The sequence below is a fragment of the Penaeus monodon genome, chromosome 37, assembly GCF_015228065.2.
Source record: "Penaeus monodon isolate SGIC_2016 chromosome 37, NSTDA_Pmon_1, whole genome shotgun sequence".
Lineage (NCBI taxonomy): Eukaryota > Metazoa > Arthropoda > Malacostraca > Decapoda > Penaeidae > Penaeus > Penaeus monodon.
In genome coordinates, this window is record NC_051422.1 from 14221599 (window position 1) to 14244098 (window position 22500).

At 36.6% G+C, this 22500-nt stretch overlaps 1 protein-coding gene across 1 annotated transcript; it reads right to left on the minus strand.

Moving 5' to 3' along the window:
• Positions 1 to 1582: 1582 nt before the first annotated feature.
• On the minus strand, positions 1583 to 21416 carry LOC119596221 (choline transporter-like 1). Its single transcript, XM_037945391.1, has 17 exons — positions 21323 to 21416; positions 18083 to 18204; positions 17635 to 17792; positions 17206 to 17340; positions 13708 to 13820; positions 13352 to 13534; positions 12997 to 13086; positions 12706 to 12845; positions 12255 to 12441; positions 12197 to 12204; positions 11655 to 11666; positions 10634 to 10679; positions 10176 to 10329; positions 9864 to 10010; positions 7969 to 8122; positions 5438 to 5659; positions 1583 to 5151 (listed from the first exon to the last, which is right to left on the minus strand). The coding sequence occupies exons 2-17, from the start codon at positions 18182 to 18184 to the stop codon at positions 4954 to 4956; spliced, it is 2049 nt and encodes a 682-aa protein (XP_037801319.1). The 5' UTR covers positions 18185 to 18204; positions 21323 to 21416; the 3' UTR covers positions 1583 to 4953.
• Between the last annotated feature and the right edge of the window lie 1084 nt (positions 21417 to 22500).

Below are 22500 nucleotides of genomic sequence, written 5' to 3' on the forward strand. Positions count from 1 at the left end.
CCTGAAGATCCCTCGCAGCCTCGTCGCCTGTTGGTCGCCGTGGAATAGTGTAAAAGCGACGATGGCCTGGACGCTCGGACGACAACGATCAACGACCCGAGAACGACGGCGAATGTGGACCTCGGAGTAGGATAACACATCCTCGACGCAGCACGTCTTGGTGCATGCCGGGAGCCTCCCGCGAGAAGCCGCGTTGCCCTGGCTTGGTGCCCAGCAAGGAGAGAAGTTATGACCTCTCCTGCAGCAGTGGAAGACCCTCTGGACGCGAAGTGACCCGACAGATGATGCCCATCCGCGTGACGCCTGCCAAGAGGAGCCTCCACCAGGAACATCCACTTCCAGAACCATTAAGACTACCCGGTCGTAGTCAGGATTATTGAGCTCCTGAGAGTGAGTCTGGCAAAGAAAGCTTGTGGAGGACCGATTGGGCCGCTATGGCGCAGGTCCCGAATGACGGTGACGAAGGAGACGAAGTCCCTCCCGAGCGCACCAGACACGGGTATTGCTGCTGAGTGAACCAAGCGACGCGCAGGAGGGCGTGACCCGCAGGAAACGCGACGAGTTGTTATGAAGACGGGCGAACCATGTGTATTATGTCTGTTTTTCTGTAATCATGTAGTTATATGTACGTGATAGGTGTGATACTTTTTGGGAGGTCCCTTAGCACTTCGAGTTTCCCGCCCAGGGGAGGATTGTAGGTGTCTCGTGAGGACACAAGGACCTCACTGAAGACCACCTGTTGACTTTTGCTTGACCTCTTGTTTAGGATTAGGAACAGATGATTGATAGCCCTCACAGATAATTGACCTCAATTATCAGGCCAGCGCAGGTCAGTCCTGCTTGTGCTCATACAGTAACTAAAGGAGGCAGCCGAAGCTCCCAACTATGTATAAAAACATTGGTGCTCCCTTCCAGAATCAGAGCCTCCGGGTTAGTACAAAGGTAACGTGTCGACCTCTCATCCGAGGGGTCGGCGGTCCGCGCCCCGCCCAGGCGCGAGAAGTTGCAACTGTCGCCTGGAGGTTACTGCTGTGGTTGGGCACCACGGTGGGTAAGGTCTAGGTTCAGCCGAGTCAGCACCAGCTGACACACGTGTGCGAGTCGGCATTAGTCGACACAGGCCGGGCTCCCCTCATGGTATAGCCCGGGCGAGGCTAAGCTTCGCGTATCAGACTTATCCTTCCAGAATCAGAGAGAGACAGAGACAAACAGAGAGTCAGAGAGAGAGAGAGAGACAGAGAAAGTGGAGAAGTCAATGGACCCAGAGTGAGTGAGGCAGGGTTAGAGCAACAGAAAGGTCAAGACTGGTCACACATAGTTTATTGTGTTCGTGTTGTGTGTTGTACTTGTGACCAGTGAATAAATGTAAGATCAGGAACTATTTCTATTGGACCACACTACCACCGTTAAGAGTTTGCCTTCAGCAGAGGTTCACTACAAACTCCTAAAGTTGCTGCAAGTAAATTACATATTGTGACTGGTTTAAGTACCATTTCTTCATTATGAAATTAAAAATAATCTCTGTGCACTCTTAGATTCTGAAAGTACACAAGTATAATATGAAAGGAAAATAAAAGACAGCTTTACTTTTTCTTCTTTCATTATTACATGGTTTACATTCCTTTAAAAAATAAAAACATTTCCTTCTGAAGTCATGGTTCCCTGTGACTTTTTAGCACATCACCTACAATAGTTTAAGTATTTTGAGAACTACATCCAAGCATTATTCAGCACATTACTTACTGGTCTAAATAGATGAGATAAAAAAAAGAACCAAAAAGAAAAAAAAAAAAAAAAAAAAAAACATCAATTTTTATGGAATGTCTACACATTTCTGCATACCAAAAATAATGTCTCATCTTTTTTTTAACATTGCCAATTTTAACTTGACAAGACTCACAAGGGAAGTCTTGGAGTTACACAGCAAAACACCCGTTAGCTAGTTTACCACGAAATAAAGAAGGCTAATCTAGCTGTGCCATCTCCTTTCTAGAGCCATGAAAGTAATTACCAAAACAAAACAAAAAAGAAAGAAAATTATTAGACCTAAGGCTTTTGTTCTATTTCAGAACAACGGTAAATTACAGATCTATAGGTAGTTAATTCTTTTTTAACAATATTTGATTATAAGACATATCAACACTTGCATTACAAAATTTCTGTGTCATGTACATCCCTAGTTCTTGTGAATACACTGTTACTTTGCCAAAACCCTGGCTTTTTATCATAGTCACAAAGATGTGCTTTTTAATTTTTTTTTTTTTTTCACAGTTATTCCATTCCATTAACATCTAAAGAAATATATGGTACACGAAACTGAAGTTATAAAGGTACTAAAATATACAAAATTTCCATTAAAAAAAAAACATGATAGAATCTGTAATAGAATCAAACATCAAAAATAAGAAAAATGGAAAATAATTCTTCTCTTAACCCCAAAGAGGGAGTATTAATTTTCCATTTGAAGTTTAAGCATTCCATTATGTTTTTTGTGCAATAACTTTACAAATTTTGTAAGTACATTTTGCTAATATTGGGATGGAATATATCTGATGCAAACCAAGCACAAGTTTAACCTACTATAACAATTATTTACATCTTATCAAATATTTCTGGATCAAAAAGTGCGAACAAAAAGATTACTTAATGGAGACTGATAACCTTTGGTACATTAAAATTGCATTATGTCTTTTATTTCTATTGTTGTCTTTTCTCTTGGTACATGATAATTTTCCTTATTATTTCATTCAGGCACTTTTTTCCACATTTATAGAAGGAAAAATCCCTATGGTGAAAATCACAGGTCACCAGTACTTGAACATATTCTTATTTTCCTTCATAAAATATGTTCAGCATTCATTGAACCTTTGGTTGATAATCTACACATTTGCAATTTTTGATGTATATCAATCACTCATTACTGACAGATGTATCAATCAGAATTTATCAAGTATTGACAAAAGATCAAAAAATAAAAATGCTTTCCAAGCTGCAAAAGTTCATCACAATGATTTGAGACCAAATCAGTTCCTTTTTGCTCAGCCTTACACCTATGGGACTCCCTAATTTATATTCTTTTACACAAAACAAAACAGCAATTTCTATGCTAAAAATGACTGTTTGGGCAATGAGAAGAAGAAATAAAAAGGTGTAAAAAAGTACCAGTAACATGAATTAGAAAAACTGCCAATGCCCAAACCTTTCTTGAAATCCTCCATTATAGTGAGTAGCTGGCTACTCACTCGCAACACCAAAAACAGCTTCTCCAATATTTCAACTAACCTCTTTTGAGTATTAACAAGCTAGTGTCATGCCTCTGCTTTCCATATCCATCACTTGACTAAAATTTCTCTGAAATGTAAGTCTGATCCTAAATGACTGTGAGGACACCATTACAAGTGTAATGGTGAGATGAGACTAACAAACTTGCACAGGGTACTTATAATGTATGCTGGACAAATGGTGGATCACCACAATAGAGCATTTAGAGGTCACTAATTGCTTACCAATTACCAAATTTGGGAAGGTGAATTTGTATATACAAACATATCTTGCATTTGCATAGAATTCATCACAAAATGAAACAGACAAAACAAAACAAAACAAGTGGTACAAATTTGTCTTGTACTATCCTTCAGGTATAGTGGATGATGAGTTGTGACCCAGTATGCAGGGTTCATAACAAAATAATTTGTTTAATGTTACCAGCTGCAATGTTCAATATCTGTGCTACTGCCATCAAAATCACTTGCAAATCTCTGAAGAATTCTGACCAAAAGAAGAAACTAAATTTGATTTCTTATATCAAAATAAATTCTAGCTTTTCCCTATTGCCAAATCACATATTTTCTTAAAACATGTCCACGCAAATGTAAAAAGTACAAATATATAGATATTAGTTGAGAAGAGGAAAATTTCATTTAGATGAAAATAGTTTTATCACATATTAAAAAATCACAGACTTAAAATATAAAGAGGAATTTCTAAATGACCATGAAATATCACAGATGATATTCCAGTATCATTAACAGCAGATTATCACTTAAAAAGAAAGAAAACCTATTTACACAAAAGTAATAAGTACACTGATGGCAGATAGTATGGGTGGAAAAGAGAGAAAAAGAGAGAAAGAGAGAGAGAGAGAGAGAGAGAGAGAGAGAGAGAGAGAGAGAGAGAGAGAGAGAGAGAGAGAGAGAGAGAGAGAGAGAGAGAGAGAGAGAGAGAGAGAGAGAGAGAGAAAAAAACAAGAAGCCAGTAACACATCAAAAAGAACACAAGGATGATGTGAAATGATCAAGGAGTAGGAGAAAAAAAGAAAGAAAAGAAAATAGAATCAGGTCTAAGTTCCCTAAGTAAAATATACACTTTGGATGGTATGTATGACTCCTCTCATTAGTAGAACTATTGCTAGGAAAACTATTAGTAAGAAATTATAACATAACCTAAAAGTCTCCTTAAAGAGTTCCCTGTGCTTACTGATATTTTTCCTGAAAATACAAATAAGAGTTCTGATATCAATTATTGAGCTTATTGTAATTAGCAATTTCTGTCAATACTGTTGCCTGTTAAGTAATACATCTTCTTATCTATTACCACACCCTAGATACTTTCTAGAAGTCATTACCATATCCTTAATTATGAACATTTCATTTAAATATGAATACTATTCTTACATTCCATTAGTGTTACATTAATTTCATACTATGATATCTGCCAATGATTATCAGAGTCAATCCTTACTACAGCATGACTGCAATGAGTTACACATAAAAATGTGTTACTGTCATATGCAACAATCTATTGATTATAATCTTTATTGCATTCATCTTTAAATCTATAAACCATCATTGGTTACCAAAGTCATAGTAAATATTCCGTCTCGGAGAGGGGCGGAGCATGTAAAAAGGAATCAGTTTCTGCAGCGGCAAGCATTGTCAGAAACTTCCTCTGCCTTCACACGGCCCCTTCCTTGAACCGAATGGTCTCAGGAGGGTCACGGCGCCTTGGCTTTCTCGAGTTCTTTCTGTCAATGTCTTCGTGCTTCACCATGAACTCATACAGCTCTTTGTCGGCCACCAACTCACGCCCGTCGGTGGTGTCGTAAGTGTTGTAGTCATCAGAGAAACACAAGAACAAAGTGTCAACTGCCATCTGAAATGTGCAATAGTCACAATTACATTCCAATAACATGGAAATGTCAGTCCCAAGAAGATACTAAGCAATTAAATCTGGGATCAAATCAAATACAGACACAATAAGAAGAGTAATATATCACATATCAAATACAACAATGAAATGGACAATCCATTTCATTTTTGGACTCTGATGAATTCAAATAATCACGGTATATCACTCTCTTTTCATTGTGATTTTATGCGATGGCTACAAGTGATTTCAAAATGTAGTCAAATGTGAAAATATCCAGCATCACACTTACCTCATAAACAGAGAAAACACAGTGGGTGATGAAGAATGCAAAGACAGCTGTAACAATTAGTGGTACTGCATAAAGATGAAGAGTGGGGTTGGCATGTAGTACTGGGAGGGCAATGCAGCATACCAGTGCTGTTACTGTGATTTTGGCCAAGAAAATTGTCAAGTCACCTATGCTGTTCACTGTAGCCACCTGGAGCATGTTTGTCAGGACCACACGCCATGCCTGTCAACAATGAAAAAAATAAATGTACCATATGGTAAAAATTATAATATATCATCATAAGAAAAATGTGTTAGTTTCACAGCCATTGCAATATCAACTAAAACAGGTATGATTATGAAATTTTATGATATGACTTGATTGATTTATAAGTATTCAACAATTTTATCCTAGCCTAGGATATCATATCCATCTAATCCTAGAATTTGAAGAAATCTGAAGTGAGGGTCAAACCTTCTTGTGAAAAGGAAATGAATATTGGTAATGCTTTGACAAAAATTTATGGAGACCAAAGCTCCTCTTTGGAAGTCATCTGGCCTTCAATTTCGCAGTTATGAAAACATTGATGTTCACAAACTGGTTGAGGAAAATCACCAAATTCAGTGGAAAAGATAGCACAAATATCAAACATTTTAGTGGAATCTGTATATATCTTAATCATATGGTGGCAAGTAATCATACTGTCATTTTCTCTTGTCAATTTTGTTTGCACATAGATGGCTCCATAAGTACTCAGTCACCAAGGAGCCAATGCATAAGCCTAAGCATCCTCAGCTGATTTCCCTTTCCATTGAGTTTTTTGGAAAAAATAATTCTAATGCTATTAATATCAATACTGTTAGCATTATTGTTGACATTGTGATTATTATAATGTTATTAACAATGCTAACATCTAGTATGCAAGCAATCAAGCAAACAAGCAATCAAGAAAAAAAAAAAAAATTACCCAATGTCAGTGGGTTTATGTACTGTCCCCTTTAGATTTTAGTGAGTTATGTAACATACAGATGGCTCCACGTGTGCTCAGCCAGCAGTTGGCCCTAGTGATCGATCCTGATTTCCCCATTCCTTGAATTGGCAGGAAAATGTGTTTTTCTTTCCAATACTATTAATATTGACAGTGTTATTATTCTTATTGATATTATGATTATCAAACTGTTATTAAAGTATCAATAACATCAAAGACAATGAAATAATAGAAATGAAGCTTTCAAAAAATCAAGGAAAAGGGTAAACAGATGAGATAGATACCACTAATAGCTGACTTCCTGGTGACTAAGCACTTGTACAGCCACTTATGTGTAAAGATAATAGAAAAACTCTCATTACAGTGGGCATGACATTGTAGTCTTGCCACTTGCTGACACTGGGTTAAGGAAAAGGGTAATTAGGTGAGTTTTGCAGGACTAGTAATTGACTCTTTGGTGATCAAGCCCTTGTGGTGCAATGTGTAAAAACAATCAATAAGCAAAAAGACACAGTGGACATGGCAAGTATTCCTCCCATCCCAGCAACACTGGGTTGCAAATTTGATCAGAACTTATCAAGGTTTCTGCCTAATAAGACCTTAAGAAATTATTGAGCCCAGTACATTTTTGGCTCCTCTACAAGCACACCCCCTTTACTTAAAAGTGGGACATACACTCAGTATTTATTTATTATTATTATTTTTTTTTATCAACCCAATGCCGTCAGGAAAATGCTGTGCTCATTTTTTATTTTTCATTTTTTGTGAAATGTCTCTGCACACAATATGGCTCTGCCAGCCACAAAGGAGTCAATTACTAGACCTTGTGACCTTACCTGATTTCACCTTTCCTTCAATTGGCAGGAAAAAGTTTTTTTTTTTTTTTTATCGCTTTGAATATCGATGGTGTTATTTTTATTATAAACATTATAATTACTATAATGTTATAGACATTAGTAACAGGAAAACAAGATAATGTTAAATATTTTCGAAAATCAAGGAAAAGGGTAAACAGGTGGGACAAGCAGTACTCATAGTTGGCTCATTGGTGACTTAGTACAAGTGTAGCCATCTATGTGTAAAAACAATTAATAAAGTAAACTCACAGTGGGCATGGCATGTATGTACATGCCATGCCTGTGGTATTTGGGTTAATAACCAGTTATGAAACAGACTTTATAAGACATTTTAAAGAAAATAATGTGGTATTACAGAAATGCTTAATAATCAAATGCCGTTTTGTGTACTAGCACATTCATATAAATTTCTGAGACTAAATTCTAAAGTAAACTGTGAATAAACTACCAAGATCTGGCTCTGTATCATATAATATATTTTTTTAATGTATTTTCTATTCATTAGCTTTTCTTCAGATCTTTTTGAAAATGTCTCATACAAAAGTAAAGCAAGTTACTTAGTCTTTTTAATAGAAAAGACTTGGGATTTGGGGAATTTTTTATTGTTTATTCATTACTAAAAGAGCAAAAGTAAGAAATTAGTACCCTATGTATACTGTTAAATAAATTCCTTCTTGTGCAAAGTGTGATAACGTTTAAATACTAACAATCTTGGCAGACTCGCAGAATGCAGTGCCTCTTGTTGCTGTAACAGTGTATGCATTGTGGTTCATGTATTTGAGGAAGTGTTCAAAGCACCAGAGGCAGCAACAGCAGAGTCTTAGCCCACATCTTGCACAGCTATGTTCTGGGTCCTTGCATCTGTTAGGGGTACAGAATAATAATTATGGCAATAATATAATTTCTACTGGAAATGAAGTAGCTTTAATAACATAACCTGTTTCTAGTAATAAACAAGATTAATCATTCCGAGTATAGGACAGAAAATAGTAAATATTCAATGCCACAAGGCCAGCAAAGACACTGGAAATCTTAAACTCTGGGATGCATATAAATATAACAGCACACACCACAAGCTGGCAACTGCTATATATACACAAATAAAATCCTAGCTTGAGGCAGTGATACAGATGTGTATTTTGTAATGAGACATTAGTGCAGTTTTTCAACCTCAAAATTCAAACAAAAGTATCCAAACATCCCTGTGCAGTCTGCATGGTAGAAGGAGCATACACTGAATGAACTAAGATAATCATGGCAATATGTAAATGTCCCCAACACTAGCCAAAGTTGGGCCATAATTAAAATATCACAGGACTCATTTTGAATGCTGGTTAGATTATGAAAAAGAAACAATTAAGAAACTAGAAACTAAAAAGTTTTGGAAATGTCTGGAGAGAACAACTCATTTATTCTGCAATTCTTCTGGATCCTAGAACAACCAGAAATAATTTAAAAAGTCAGATGAGAATCTCATAGATGGCCAGCATAGGAAGTCCAAAGAGATTCCTTTTAAATATATCTAACTATTAAAGAGACTGTCAACTAAAAATGATTACTTGCACCCACTACTGTGATCAATTATATTAAGGTTGACACTGACTGATGATTTTTCATCATAAACTCTCTAAGTAAGGCCATGAATAGTAAATCCTCTCAAGGGGCTTTGAACTTTGCAGACAGAGATGTTGCATTCCTAATTCAGGACTGTGGGCAAGATTTGAAATTGCAAGCCTGAAGACCCTCTTGGTCCCAAAGTGCACATACTGCCATTGTGCTAAGGCCGGCCTCATTTTTGAGTAGGGATAAATACATGTTGATGTAGCTCACTGGAGTGCAATGCAATGGTCTTAAATGCAATAACAAAATTAAAGAACAGACCAACAAATACAGTATAGAACTCAATGATTTATTTACATATTGTCCAAATAATATACAGATCGATACATGGTTGCAGAAAGGAATGAGAGACCAAAAAGGGAGAAGATCTGCAGTTATAACTCTCAATACCCTTGAACTAATAGGATGCAATCTACAACACAGATCTTGCTACAAAGTGATATGGATAAATATAATAAAATTATGAAAACCTTAAAGTACAGTTTATAATCAATATCTTCAAATGTTCTTCACTATCTGAGAAAAATTAGAGATATAAGCTTGGAAAAACTTTGTATCACTAATGTGTACAAACTTCATAACCTCCTCAACTTAGTATCAAATTAAATGCAGTGGCAGACTACCTAACATGTGACCCCACAAACAATTATATGCAGCCCAGGTCTTATAACCTCCAGTCATATCATATGAGGCCTTTAGTCTCATACGGATATCACTTACATTACATTATTTGCTTCAAGAATTAATTACACTTCTTTTGTTATAAACATTTAATGAATGGGATCTTTTATCTCTTACACTAGATTATATTATGTGGCCTGCATATGAACTCATGTTATATCTGGCCTGGCTGTAATATAAAGCCTCACAAAAAACTACACACCAGAAGTTTTTCATGAATAACCTGAAATCTGTTTAAGGACACCAGATCAATGCATTATTCCTTGATCACACAAATATCAAGAATACATTAGTCTCTTACTTTTTGGTAATCCACTGTATTATCAGGCGAGGTAGCTTGCAAAGGGTGATGAGAAGTGATCCCTTTGCCACTGTACCAAGGTGGTAGAGAAGAAGGGTGCGCCATGACCACCAAATGGGGTGCCGAACTTTGCCACGGCCTTCTTGCCTGTTGATCCAATAGTAGTAACACATGTATATGGATGTCTAATAAGAGAATATCCCTTTCAATGTTCATCAATATATAATCCATATCTATTCAAATCAATATCTATATAAATAAACATATATCTACCATATCCCTTTTACACATTATATGCTCTAAAAAACTTACCTTGAGAAATAGTACGTTGAAACTGCTGATGCAATGATCATCTGTTGACAGGCTAGGATGAACTCAGCAACCCAAACTAGTCCCAGGACCCAAACCCACCACATGGAGCGCACCCACGATGGGTCAACATACTCGAGGATACGCTGGGGGGTACCTGATAATGCCAAATCAAAATTCTATTACATCTTTATACAGAGACATAAATACATGCTTACTTTAAATGAATGAATTAAAGAATATACTTTAACAAAATCAAAAACATATGCAGACATGTGCCTGGTAAAAGGGAACAGATTCTAGGATAAATCTCTTTAGCTTTTATAAAAAAAACCCCACTAAGTTAAAATCAATGGAACCTGCAATAAATATATATGCAGATACATTAAAACATTTTAGTCAATGAGATTAAAATAAACACACATATGCACTAACAAGACCATGTGAAACTATTTTAATACCCAAGACCCATGATTTGCAAAAGTCAAACAACAGCTGGATGTAGCCCTATCATATCAAAAAGCACAAAAGCATTATTTCTTAGTAACTCCACCATAAAGCTAAGGTTGGTGTGTACTCCCTCGCTAAAGAGGGAACATTTATGTAATCACTTCTTGAATTTACTAATTCTAGTGTGTATATAATAATAAAAAAAAAATAAATTAATCATAACATTACAATATACATACTAACTTAAATATATATGAAATAGAATTATATATATAATAATAATCATATTTGATAATAATATTATAATATATATAATATAATATAACTATATATAATATATATATATATATATATATATATATATATATATATATATAATATATATATATATATAATTATATATATATATATATATATATATAATATATTATAATATATATATATATATATATAATATTATATATTAATATATATTATATATATATATATATATATATATATATATATATATATATATATATATATATATATAGATATATAGATATATAATATATAGATATATAAAATATATATATAGATAAATATATATATATAAAATATATATTATATATATATATATATATATATATATATATATATATATATATATATAAAATACACACACACACACACACATATATTTATTCCAAACAAAGCACTATATAATACTTTGTCACAGTTAAAAACTTCTTAGTCACTTATAGAAAAGTATTCACAACCCTCATGAAAATCTGAACCTTAGACACTTGAACCATTTGTAGAAAAGGTTTGAATGAGAACGAATGTCTTTGCAATAGTAGAAATATATTTGTCCAGATTCAATTATATATTTGTCAGAAATACATGGTTTGTGGTAATTGTAAAAAGTAATGTATTTCTGATGAAGATATAATTGAAACTGGACAAATACATCCCTTATATTGTGAAGATATTCTCATTCATACTTTTCTATATTTGTCTCAATGAGTACAGTTCACACAAGGCACTACAAACCTTTAACTTTGCCTAAGAAAAGGATATATCTTAAGTATAAAATCTAACCAATCTTAAGATACAGAACCCTCATCACTTCTCACCTTGTGACTGTAGTAGTAGTCCTATACCTCAGTATTGAAATGTAAATCATATATCATCCATTTTGAAAATGCTCACTCACATTCATACCTCCTACAAGCCTCATGAAAACTGAATCAACTATTACATTTTAATTTAATTTTTGCCTTTACCACAAACCGCTATGCTAATTTTAATTGAAATTAGATTTTATCCCTGTTGCAGACCTTTCTAACAAGTCACAAACTCTTGCCTATCCCTAATCTAAGCAACAAATATGAAATGGAGCATAGAGAAAGAACACCAATTAACATTACAATACAAAATAAGTGGCATAAATACCCTACCATGTTGAACCAAAAGCAGAGGACCCATTTCCATAATACAAATTTTTTGAAAAGCAAGATGGCTGGTGGATTTCAAAACTGTCATCCTGCTTTTCAGTGAATGCTCTGTTTCATTAAATACACCTTTTTACTTACATGGACACCTAGAAACATATTCATACACCACTATAAACCAAACAGAAAAATAACTTACTGGCTGTGGCAAGTGACATCAGGACCCACACCCAGAAAAGGAAGAAGGCTAAGAGCACGAAGAATGTAATCACAGGCTGTAGGAGCAACCCTGGGTGGCGAGTCAGACAGGCCCCTGCGTGCTTGAATAGTTCGGCCACCATTGTTATGTGTGGTCGAACATACAGCACCAGAGCCAGCAAAGCCACCTATGAAGTATTGAGGGTAATTTAACTGTCTATACTTGGGGTAAAACATGTTAATTTTTACATTTGGGAATTTACATCATTTAAAATTAGTTCACATATATAAATATGAAATAGCCTAATGGTCCTGGTTTAATCTATTCATCACCATTAAGCTTGATGTACAAACATCTGATATGACCCAAAAATCCTTTAGAAAAAAGAAGAAAAAAATATAATAATATTAAAAAATAATATTAAATGTATATCACAAAGGAGGTTACTTACAGTCATTACTGTTGCAATGATGGCATAGATCAAGAGTGCTCTCTCATTGCGCACTGTCTCTTCCAGTATCTGATCTAGTGGAGCATTATCCAGCTGCAGATGAACACTGATGTAGCTCCACCACAACAAAACCGTCAATGCTGCCATGTAGGAATAACAAAATTTCTAAAATCACAAGTCTGAATTATCCAACAATAAAGTTTACAATAATATAACTGAAATATAAACATAATTTTAAATAATGGTTCAAATCCATACTATAAATGTCACTGCAGTCTATGCTTTACTCACCAGTTGAAACAATCATGACTGCAATCATGATGGCATATGACACGAGTCCTGCCATGTAATGCAACAACAGCATCACCACACAGGAGATACCTGAAAATAAATAATACCAAAATTAATTAACCGTTTGTCCATTAACGCTCTGCTAGTGATATGAAAAAATAATTATTTGAAGTTAAATTAAAATAGAAGAGGAAAATAAATATAGACCAATGTTCAGATGAAAATTAATATCAATTATCTTTAATCATAAAAAATCAACTATCTTTAGTCAAAAACTGAATCAGATCAAGAAATGCATAAACATAATACAAGTCACAATAACATAAATTAGAACTGATGTAAATGCTACACTTACCAAGGGTAATGAAAATGAAAATAAGAACCAGATGCCAGGATGCATAGAGATCTGCAAGCACCTGTTCCAGAATATCCAAAGAGTTCAGGTATCCATAGAGATTGTACACAAGACCTGCCGGCCCTTCACCTTCTACTGGCACACACCGATTCAGCACTGGATTGCTGTAAACATGAATAAAAACTTGCGTAAGTCTTATATTTTTACTTCAGAAATATATTTTTCTCACATTTTTAAACAATTTTCTCTCCATAAACTCATCTTTATTATATTCTTTACTTTCATCTTTAAATTTCCTCTTGAACACTCTTCCCTTATTATTACAATTAAAGAAATTTTTAAAAAAAATACCACACCGTGATATCTGGAGGGGCTTGGACATTTTGGAGATGGCAAGCTCTCGTTGGCCTGTCGGGCATTGATGGACTGCATCTTATTAATGTCTTCTTCATGCTTTGTGTAATCGTACCTGAAAATACACAAGCATTTGTTAGTGCCTTCATCTGCATTGATTTTCATAATATTAATCTGAATGTGTTAGTCATCTTAGAAAACATGATTTTCAGGAAGAGCAAATATTTAAAAATATACTAAATAAGTAAGTCCATATCATGTGATTCTATTATTTTCAAGACAGGACATCAAAATTATTGATGCCTTTAAGAGAGAGAGAAAGGGGGGGGAAAAGGGGGAGAGAGAAGAGGAAGGGGAGAGGAGAGAGAGAGGAAGAGGAGAGGAGGGGGATGAGAGGAGAGAAAGAGGAGAGAGGGGAGAGAGGGAGAGGGGAAAAGAGAGAAAAGAGAAGGGGGGGAGGGGAAAGAGAGAGAGAGAGAAGAAGAGGGGAGGGGAGAAGAGAGAAGAAAGGGGGGGAAGGGGAAAAGGAAGAGAAGAGAGGGGAGAAAAAGGGCCCTTTTGGGGAAAAAATGGAAAAAAAAGAGGGCGGGAGGGTTTCGAGAGAAAGAGAGGGGGGGGAAAGGGGGAGAGGGGAGAGAGAGGAGGGGAAGAGGAGAAGAGAGGAGAGAGGGGGGAGAGAGGAGAGAAAGAGAGAGAAGGAGGAGAGAAAGAGGGAAGAAAGGAGGGGAAAAGAGAAAAGAAGGAAGAGGGGGGGGAGAAAAGAGGAGAGGGGAGAGAAAAGAGGGGGAGAGAGAGAGAAAAAGAGGAGAGAGAGAAAGAGAGAGAGAAGAGAGAGAGAAAGAGAAGAGAGAGAAGAGAGAGAGAGAACGAGCGAGAGAACCGTGAGAGAGGGAGAAGGGAAAGAGAAAAGAGAGAGAGAGAGACGAGAGAGAGAGGAGAAGAGAGAGAGAGACGAGGAGACAGAGAGAGAGAGTACGGAGAGAGCAGGAGAGAGAGAGAGAGAGCGATGGAGAGAGAGAGATGAGTCGTAGAGATAGGAGAGAGGAAGAGAGAGCGATGAGAGGAAAGATGAGATGAGAAGAGAAAGAGAGAGAGGAGAGAAAGAGAGAAGACGAAGAGAGAGAGAGAGAGAAGGGTGCAGAGAGGGAGATCAGAGCGAAAAGGGGGTAGAGAGGGAGGGAGATAGAAGAGAATAACCTATTTTACATATTTAATGAAAACAGCAAAACTAACTATAATGGAGAGAGAGGGGAGAGAGGAGAGGGAAGACAGAGATGAGGGAGCGAGAGAGCGAGAGAGAGAGTGACAGAGGAGAGAGAGGGTGAGAGAGACAGTGAGAGAGAAAAGAGAGAGGAGATTGAGGAGAGAGAGGAGAGAGGAGAGACGAAGAGAGACGGAGAGATGAGAGAGACATAGAGAGAGAGAGAGAGAGAGAGGAGAGAGAGAGAGAGAGAGATTAGAGGAGATAGAGGAGAGATAGGAAGGATGAGAGAAGAGATTGAGAGAGAGAGAGAGCGAGAGAGAGAGAGAGAGACAGAGAGGAGATGACGAGAGAGAGAGACGAGAGAGAGAGACAAGAGAGAGAGAGAGACGATGAGAGGAGAAAGAGAGAGAGAGAGAGAGTGAGAGAGAGGAGAGATGGAGAGAGAGAGAGAGAAGTGAGAGAGAGAGAAAAAAAAAGAGAGAAGAGAGAGAGAGAGAAGGAGGACGAGAGAGAGAGGAGAGAGAGAGAGAGAGAGGAGAAAGACAAGAGCGAGAGAGAGAGAGAGAGAAGGGAGCACTCACCCCACTGGACGGGAGAGGGAGAGAGTAGAGAGAGAGGAGAGAGAAGAGAGAGAGTGACGCTGAGTAGTTGAGAGAGAGTGGAAGGAGGAGGCAGGAGCTTTGGAGTGAGAGAGGGGACGAGAGAAGAGAGATGAGAGAGAGAGATAAGGGAGCGAGGAGAGAAAAAGAGAGAGGAAGAGGAGAGAGAGGATGAGAGAGAGAGAGAGAGAGAGAGAGAGAGAGAGAGACCCAGAGAAGAGAGAGAGAGAGAGAGAGGGTGCAGAGAGGGAAGGGTAAGAGAAGAAAAGGGGGTGAGAGGGAGGGAGATAGAAGAGGGAAAACCTATTTACATATTTAATGAAAACAGCAAAAAACTAACATAATTGGAGAGAGAGGAGAGGGAGACAAAAGAGGGGGGAGGAGGGGGGGAGGGAGGGAGAGAGGAGAGAGAGAGAGGAGAGAGGAGGGAGAGAGAGAGACGAGAGAGAGAAGAGGAGAAAAGAGAGGAGAGAGAGAGAGAGAGAGAGGAGGAGAGAGAGGGGAGGGACAGAGAGAGGAGAGAGTAGGAGAGAGAGAGAGAGAGAGAGAGAGAGGAAGAGATAGAGAGAGAGAGAGAGAGAGAGAGAGGAGAGAGAGAGAGAGAGGATAGGAGAGAGAGGAGAAAAGAGAGGAGAGTGAGACGAGAGAGAGAGAGAGAGAGAGAGAGAGAGAGAGAGAGAGAGAGAGAGAGAAGAGAGAGAGAGAGAGAGAGAGAGAGAGAGAGAGAGAGAGAGAGAGAGAGAGAAGGGTGCAGAGAGGGAGATAGAGAGAAAAGGGGGTAGAGAGGGAGGGAGATAGACAGAGAATACCTATTTTACATATTTAATGAAAACAGCAAAACTAACTATAATTGGCTCAGAAAACCATGTACCACTCTATATCATACTATGAACTAGTATAAAAAAACTCTAACACAAGTCATTACTCATACAAAACTTTGCCAGGAAATACTAATATATACAAAAATACTACTACTGAAGTTAAAACATACTATTAAGAACTTGTAATGCATTTTTCATATAGGTTCACTTCATGCAGAAGCCATAAAAATGTCACAATATCTAAGACTAGGGATGAAAAAAGAGAAACTCAAGCCTAAAAAATATACCATGTAGAATCAATCTGAAAACTTACCTCATAATTTAATATCCCTATATGCCTGAGTAAAGAAAGGGAATTTCTTGATTTAAGAAAAAGGATAAAACACCTTTATGTTCTTATATGTACTAGTCTATACAAGGTTTTATTTTCATCAATTATCATTACCATCAGTGCATGTTGGTGACAATAACTGTCTGAAATACAGACATTATTCAAACATATTACATTTAGCGAATCGTCATAACTTCTTCATGTGAGCCTTCTGTGCACAAAAACCTGGTGTAATGTTATAGACCTGAAGGTTTTACACAAATATATCTTTCATCAACTAATATCAGACCTAAGGAAAATATAGACCAGATAAAAGGGAACGATTACAAATCTAGAGAAATGTCAAACAAAATTTATAACTGATCAGTTAAAAAAAAATAGAAAAAGATACATTCCTTATCTTTCCATCATCCATAACGACATCAGAGCATACCTTAGATATCTGATTCTCCATTATCCAAAAGTGAAGTAATAAATACAAATAACTCATAAGCCCTCCAAGCCTTGGCTCAATGTCCCCCAAACACTGTAATGGAGTATCCTACCTGCAAAGCTGTGAGCCTGTGCGCATGTAGAAGTCCTGTATGTCTTGGAAGGTGTGGAGTGTCTGGTCTGGGCACTCCTTCACACACACCTTTGTGGAACCGCTCAGGTCTTGGACGTCGAAGAAGAAAACGTATCTGAGAGGAAACAGGATGTGGTATGAATTTCTTTCTGGTTTCCTTTAGCAGAGCTCTTTAAAATATTCTAATTTGTATAAATCTTATAACAGCTGTATATTGGTAATTTGGTTTCCCCTTTTTTTCTTTTTTTTCTCACTCTTAGTGAAAATGGGTGAAATACTGTCTTATACTGAGCTATTTATCATCATGAGTACCAGTAAGCATATTAGTAAGATATTCATATCTGTAAGGGGAATGAAAATCACTATAACAATAACATTAAAAAGAAGAATGTTAATAAGTGCAATGTACCTGCGATCTGTTGTATCATAACCTGATAAACTCATTCTGCTATCATTGTGGTCTGCCATGTCTGCATTACTGCTTCCACATACATTTCCAAAACTATCATATCCATTCACTAATCTCAGTGGATCTCCATACACCAAGGCAAAGGCCGCAATGAATATCTGAAGGAGAAAATGCTCATATTTAAATTTCATACCCTTGGAAGGTCTGGGGGAAAGATGAAAAAGGAAGAAATTATTTCAATAATTCCATTTCCCTCTCCAATTTTTTAAAAATGACACATTCTTTTCAAACACTTAATCCACATTGTGAAGTTTACAGTGCCACAACACAAAAGGAAAAGAGGGTAAATATAAATAAACCAACAGTCAAAAAATTTTCATTCTCATTTTAAAAATTCTTAATATTTCTTACTATGAACTTGACTCATAACTAAGACTGACCAACTCACCAGAAGTGCTAAGAAAAGGAAGAAAAATATGAGCCAAATAACATCTGTAGGTCGCCGCTCCTCCTCTCTCATGGGGCTTGTACTGTCACCGCAAAGACCCATTGTCGTTGTCCTTGCACTATCTGGAGACAGAAGTATCATTATTATTCCTTTCTTAGATACTACTGTCTCAGTGACTTTATGAAAAAGGTATTCATGAAAGAAAGCTTAGCTGATTCCTCATTAACCAAATCAAACACAGTTTCAATAGTGCTTAGGTTTATCTGATTTATAACTACTTAAGGGAATCAATATTTCAATATCAGTAAGCATAATTGAAATAAGCAGATTAATCCAATATATATTTATATCTCTATCTATTCAATATACACATATCTATCTCTATATCTATATATATATGCACACATTTTTACTACTCACTGCTGCCTTTGTTCCAACTATCCTACTGATATAGCATTCTGTGTATTCCTTAAAACAAATATAAAGTTCAAAACATATCCTGTCATCTCTTATCTACAGGAAGTGTGATAAACTGAGTATTATATTTGAAATTTATGTTTCTAATTGGTGTAACTGGACTCATAAAACATAAAGGAGATAAGAAGAAAGGAAGAGAGGAAGAGAGGAAAGGAGGGAAGGAAGGAAAGAGAGAAAGAAAGAAAGAAAGAAAGAAAAAAAGAGAGGGAGGAGGGAGGGAGGGAGGGAGGGAGGGAGGAGGGAGGGAAAGGAGGGGAGATAGATAGATAGAGAGAGAGAGATATTGAGAGTGAATGAAAGTGAGAGTGAGAGTGGAAGAGAGAATGAGAAAGAGAAAGAGAGAGAGAATATATATATATATATATATATATATATATATATATATATATATATATATATATATACAAAATTATAGATAGATGATAGATAGATAGATAGATAGATATATATAGATAGATGAGAGAAGGAAATAGAGAGCGGAGAGAGAGAGAGAGGATACGCGCGAGAGAGAGAGAGAGAGACGAGAGAGGAGAGAGATTGTTGGAGAGAGACGAGAGAGGAGAGAGGAAAGAGAGAGAGAAAGAGAAAGAAAGAGAAAGAAGAGAAATATGAAGGAGTGAGAGGAGAGAGAGAAATAGAGAGAGTGAGAGAGAGAGAGGAGAGAGAGAGAGGAATGGAGGAGAGAGAGAGAGACTACGGAGCGAGAGATGAGGAGAGAGAGAGAGAGACGAGAGAGATGAGACGAGACGAGACAAGGAGCGAGAAGAGAGAGAGAGAGAAGAGATGAGAGAGAGAGAGAGAGAATTAAAGAGAGGAGAGAGAAAGAGAGATAGAGAGAGATTGCCGGAGGGAGGGAGGAGAGAAATACGGGAGAGGGAGAGAGAGGAGAGGAGAGAAGAGATAGAAGATGAGAGAGAGACGATGAGAGAGGAGAGGGAGGGAAGGGGAGGGATGGGAGGGAGGGAGGGGGGAGGGGAGGGGGATGGGGGAGGGAGAGGGAGAGCGGAGAGGGAGGGAGGGAGAGGGAGGGGAGGAGAGGAGGGCAGATAGATAGAGAGGAGAGAGATATGAAGAGTGAATGAAAGGAGAGAGTGAGAGTGGAGAGAGAAAGAGAAAGAGAAAGAGAGAGAGAGAGAAAATATGCCCAACCAAAAGTACACACACACACACACACACACACACACACACACACAACACAAATATATATACCATATATATAGCTATATATATATATATATCTAATATATAATAGATATATATATATACATATATATATATATATATATACTATCATGATAGATATATATATTAGATATATATATATAGTATAGTATATATATAGATACAAATATATATACATATAGAAGATAAGATAGATAGATAGATAGATAGATGATAGATAGAGAGAGAGAGAACTAAGAGAGAGGAGAGCGGGAGAGAAGGGAGAGCTGAGGACTGAGAGAGAGGAGAGAGACGAGACGGTGAGAAGAGATGAGAAGAGAGGAGAGGAGGAGAGAGAGAGAGAGAGAGAGGAGAGAGAGAGAGGAGAGACGAGAGAGGAGACGAGAAGAGAGAGAGAGGAGGAGAGAGAGAGAGAAAGAGAGAGCGAGAAAAAGAGAGAGCGAGAAAAAGAGAGAGGAAAAAAAAGAGAGATTCAAAAAAAAAAGAGAAAGAGAAAGAAAGAGAAAGGGGGGGTGGAGGAAAGAGAAAGAGAGAGAGAGAGAGAGAGAGGAGAGAGGAGAGAGAGACGAGCGAGAGACGAGAGACGAGAGAGATAGAAGAGAGAGAGAGAGAGAGAGAGGGGAGAGAGAGAGAGAGAGAGAGAGAGGGGAGAGAAAGATAGAGAGAGAGAGACGAGAAGACGAGAGAGGGAGAGAGTGCGAGAGGCGAGAGAGAGAGAGAGGGACGACGAGAGGAGAGAGAGAGACAGAGAGAGAGGGGAGAGAGAGGGAGAGAGGAGAAGAGAGAGAGAGAGAGAAGAAATATACACAATAGAGAGAAAAATAGAGAGAGGAGATGAGAGAGAGAGAGGACCGAGAGAGAGAGACGAGAGAGAGTGAAGAAGAGAAAGAAAGAGAGAGAGAGAGAGAGAGAGAGAGATGAGAGAGAGAGATTTTTTGATGAGGAAGAGCGAGACCCCCGTAGAGAGAGAGATGACGAGAGACAAGAGAGAGAGAAGAGAGAGAGAGAGAGAGAGATTATATAGATTCTTATCAGGTGAAACTATTCCAAAATTTCAAACCAGAAAATATGCTACAATTAGTATTTGCTAAAACAAGAGACAGTAGCACCCCTGGTTGAAATTTACTATAAAATCTATCACTGGCAAACACAAATACTAACTCTCAGGAATATATATGAGGTTTGCAACTGTTTCAATCTACACTAGACTATTCCAATTTTCATCCCAATCAATTAAAAGAATCACAGAGTTCTCACCCTTACAAAATCCTGAAATGACAAGCAGACTTACCCACAACAACTTAACTCCAACAGTATTGCTCATACACAGGTGAGCTTCAGTAAAAAAACAAGCACACGCAAATATCAATGCTCCCTTTCCCCGCACAAAGAAAAGCCACAAACAATAAAAAAAAAAGCCACAATGGGCGTGAGTCACTCGTCAAAAACCACCGCCTTTCTCTAAGCATCTCTGATTTTCACTTGTTAACTTCTTTTTAATTATTAAAAAAACTCTTTCTCGTACTCATCTACTTTCCAATATACTCCTCTAACCATTATAATACTCATTTATATTCATACCTGTTCATGGAGATGTATAAAAAGGAGAAAAGGGCGTTTTCAGAAAAATTTCCGAGACAGACGCCAAACTATTTCTTGAGAGTTTGTTTACAACCTGTGAGGGACTACGGGGCCAAAAATATTTTTCAACCTGACACTTTAAATTGCATAATTGCGGTAATAATATATTCAGATTACATGGATATATTCTAAACTTTACATCCAAAACTAAGAGTTATAAATGAGACTACGAGAGTAATTTCTTTTTTCGGTTGGCAAATATAACCAAGAATTTAAGCAACTGAAGACGTGTCTGTGGGTGTGTGTGCGCGTATTATATATGAGATATGATCTATATATATATTATAGATTATATAATTATATATATAATATCTATATATATATATTATGTATATATTATATAAATAATATATATATATAGATATATATAATATATATATATTAGATAGATATATATATATATATATATATTATTATATAATAATATATATATATATATATATATATATATCCTGTGCGTGCCTGTGGTGTGTGTGGTGTGTGTGTGTGTGTGTGTGGTGTGTGTGTGTGTTGTGTGTGTGTGTGTTGTGTGTGGGTGGGTGTGTGTGTGTGTGTGTGTGTGTGTGTGTGTGTGTGTGTACATATACACATATACACATACACACATACATACACATACATATATAAATATCTATCTATGTATCTAATGTATATACATACATATATAGATATAGATATAGAGAGAGATATTGATAGATATATATAGATATATAGACATATATAGATAGATATATATATAGTATTATATATATATAGTAGATATATATATATATATATATATAGAGAGATATGACTGATATATATATATGTATGATAAATAATATACATATAAATATGTATATACATATATGTGTCTGGTGTGGTATGATATATACATATACATATAGATAGAGTATATAATATATATAGACGATATAGTATATAAGAGATAGATAGAAGAGTATAGAGAGAGAGATATATGATATAGTAGATACAGACTACACACACATATTGATATGTATATATATTAGATATACAAATATAGATGACGATACAGGGTCTATAGGTATATAGATTATATGAGAAGTACACACATATATAAGGAAAGATAGAGAGAGAGAGAGAGAGAGAGAGAATAT

Excerpts from the sequence above, each read along its gene's own strand:
- LOC119596221 (XM_037945391.1), bottom strand. The coding sequence starts at position 18,184 with ATGGGTCTTTGCGGTGACAGTACAAGCCCCATGAGAGAGGAGGAGCGG. Across the intron at positions 13,535-13,707 it reads AAGCCCCTCCAGATATCACG|TTTTTATTCATGTTTACAGC; the intron begins GTGTGGTATTTT and ends GACTTACGCAAG. Across the intron at positions 10,011-10,175 it reads TCAACGTACTATTTCTCAAG|GCAAGAAGGCCGTGGCAAAG; the intron begins GTAAGTTTTTTA and ends TTGGATCAACAG.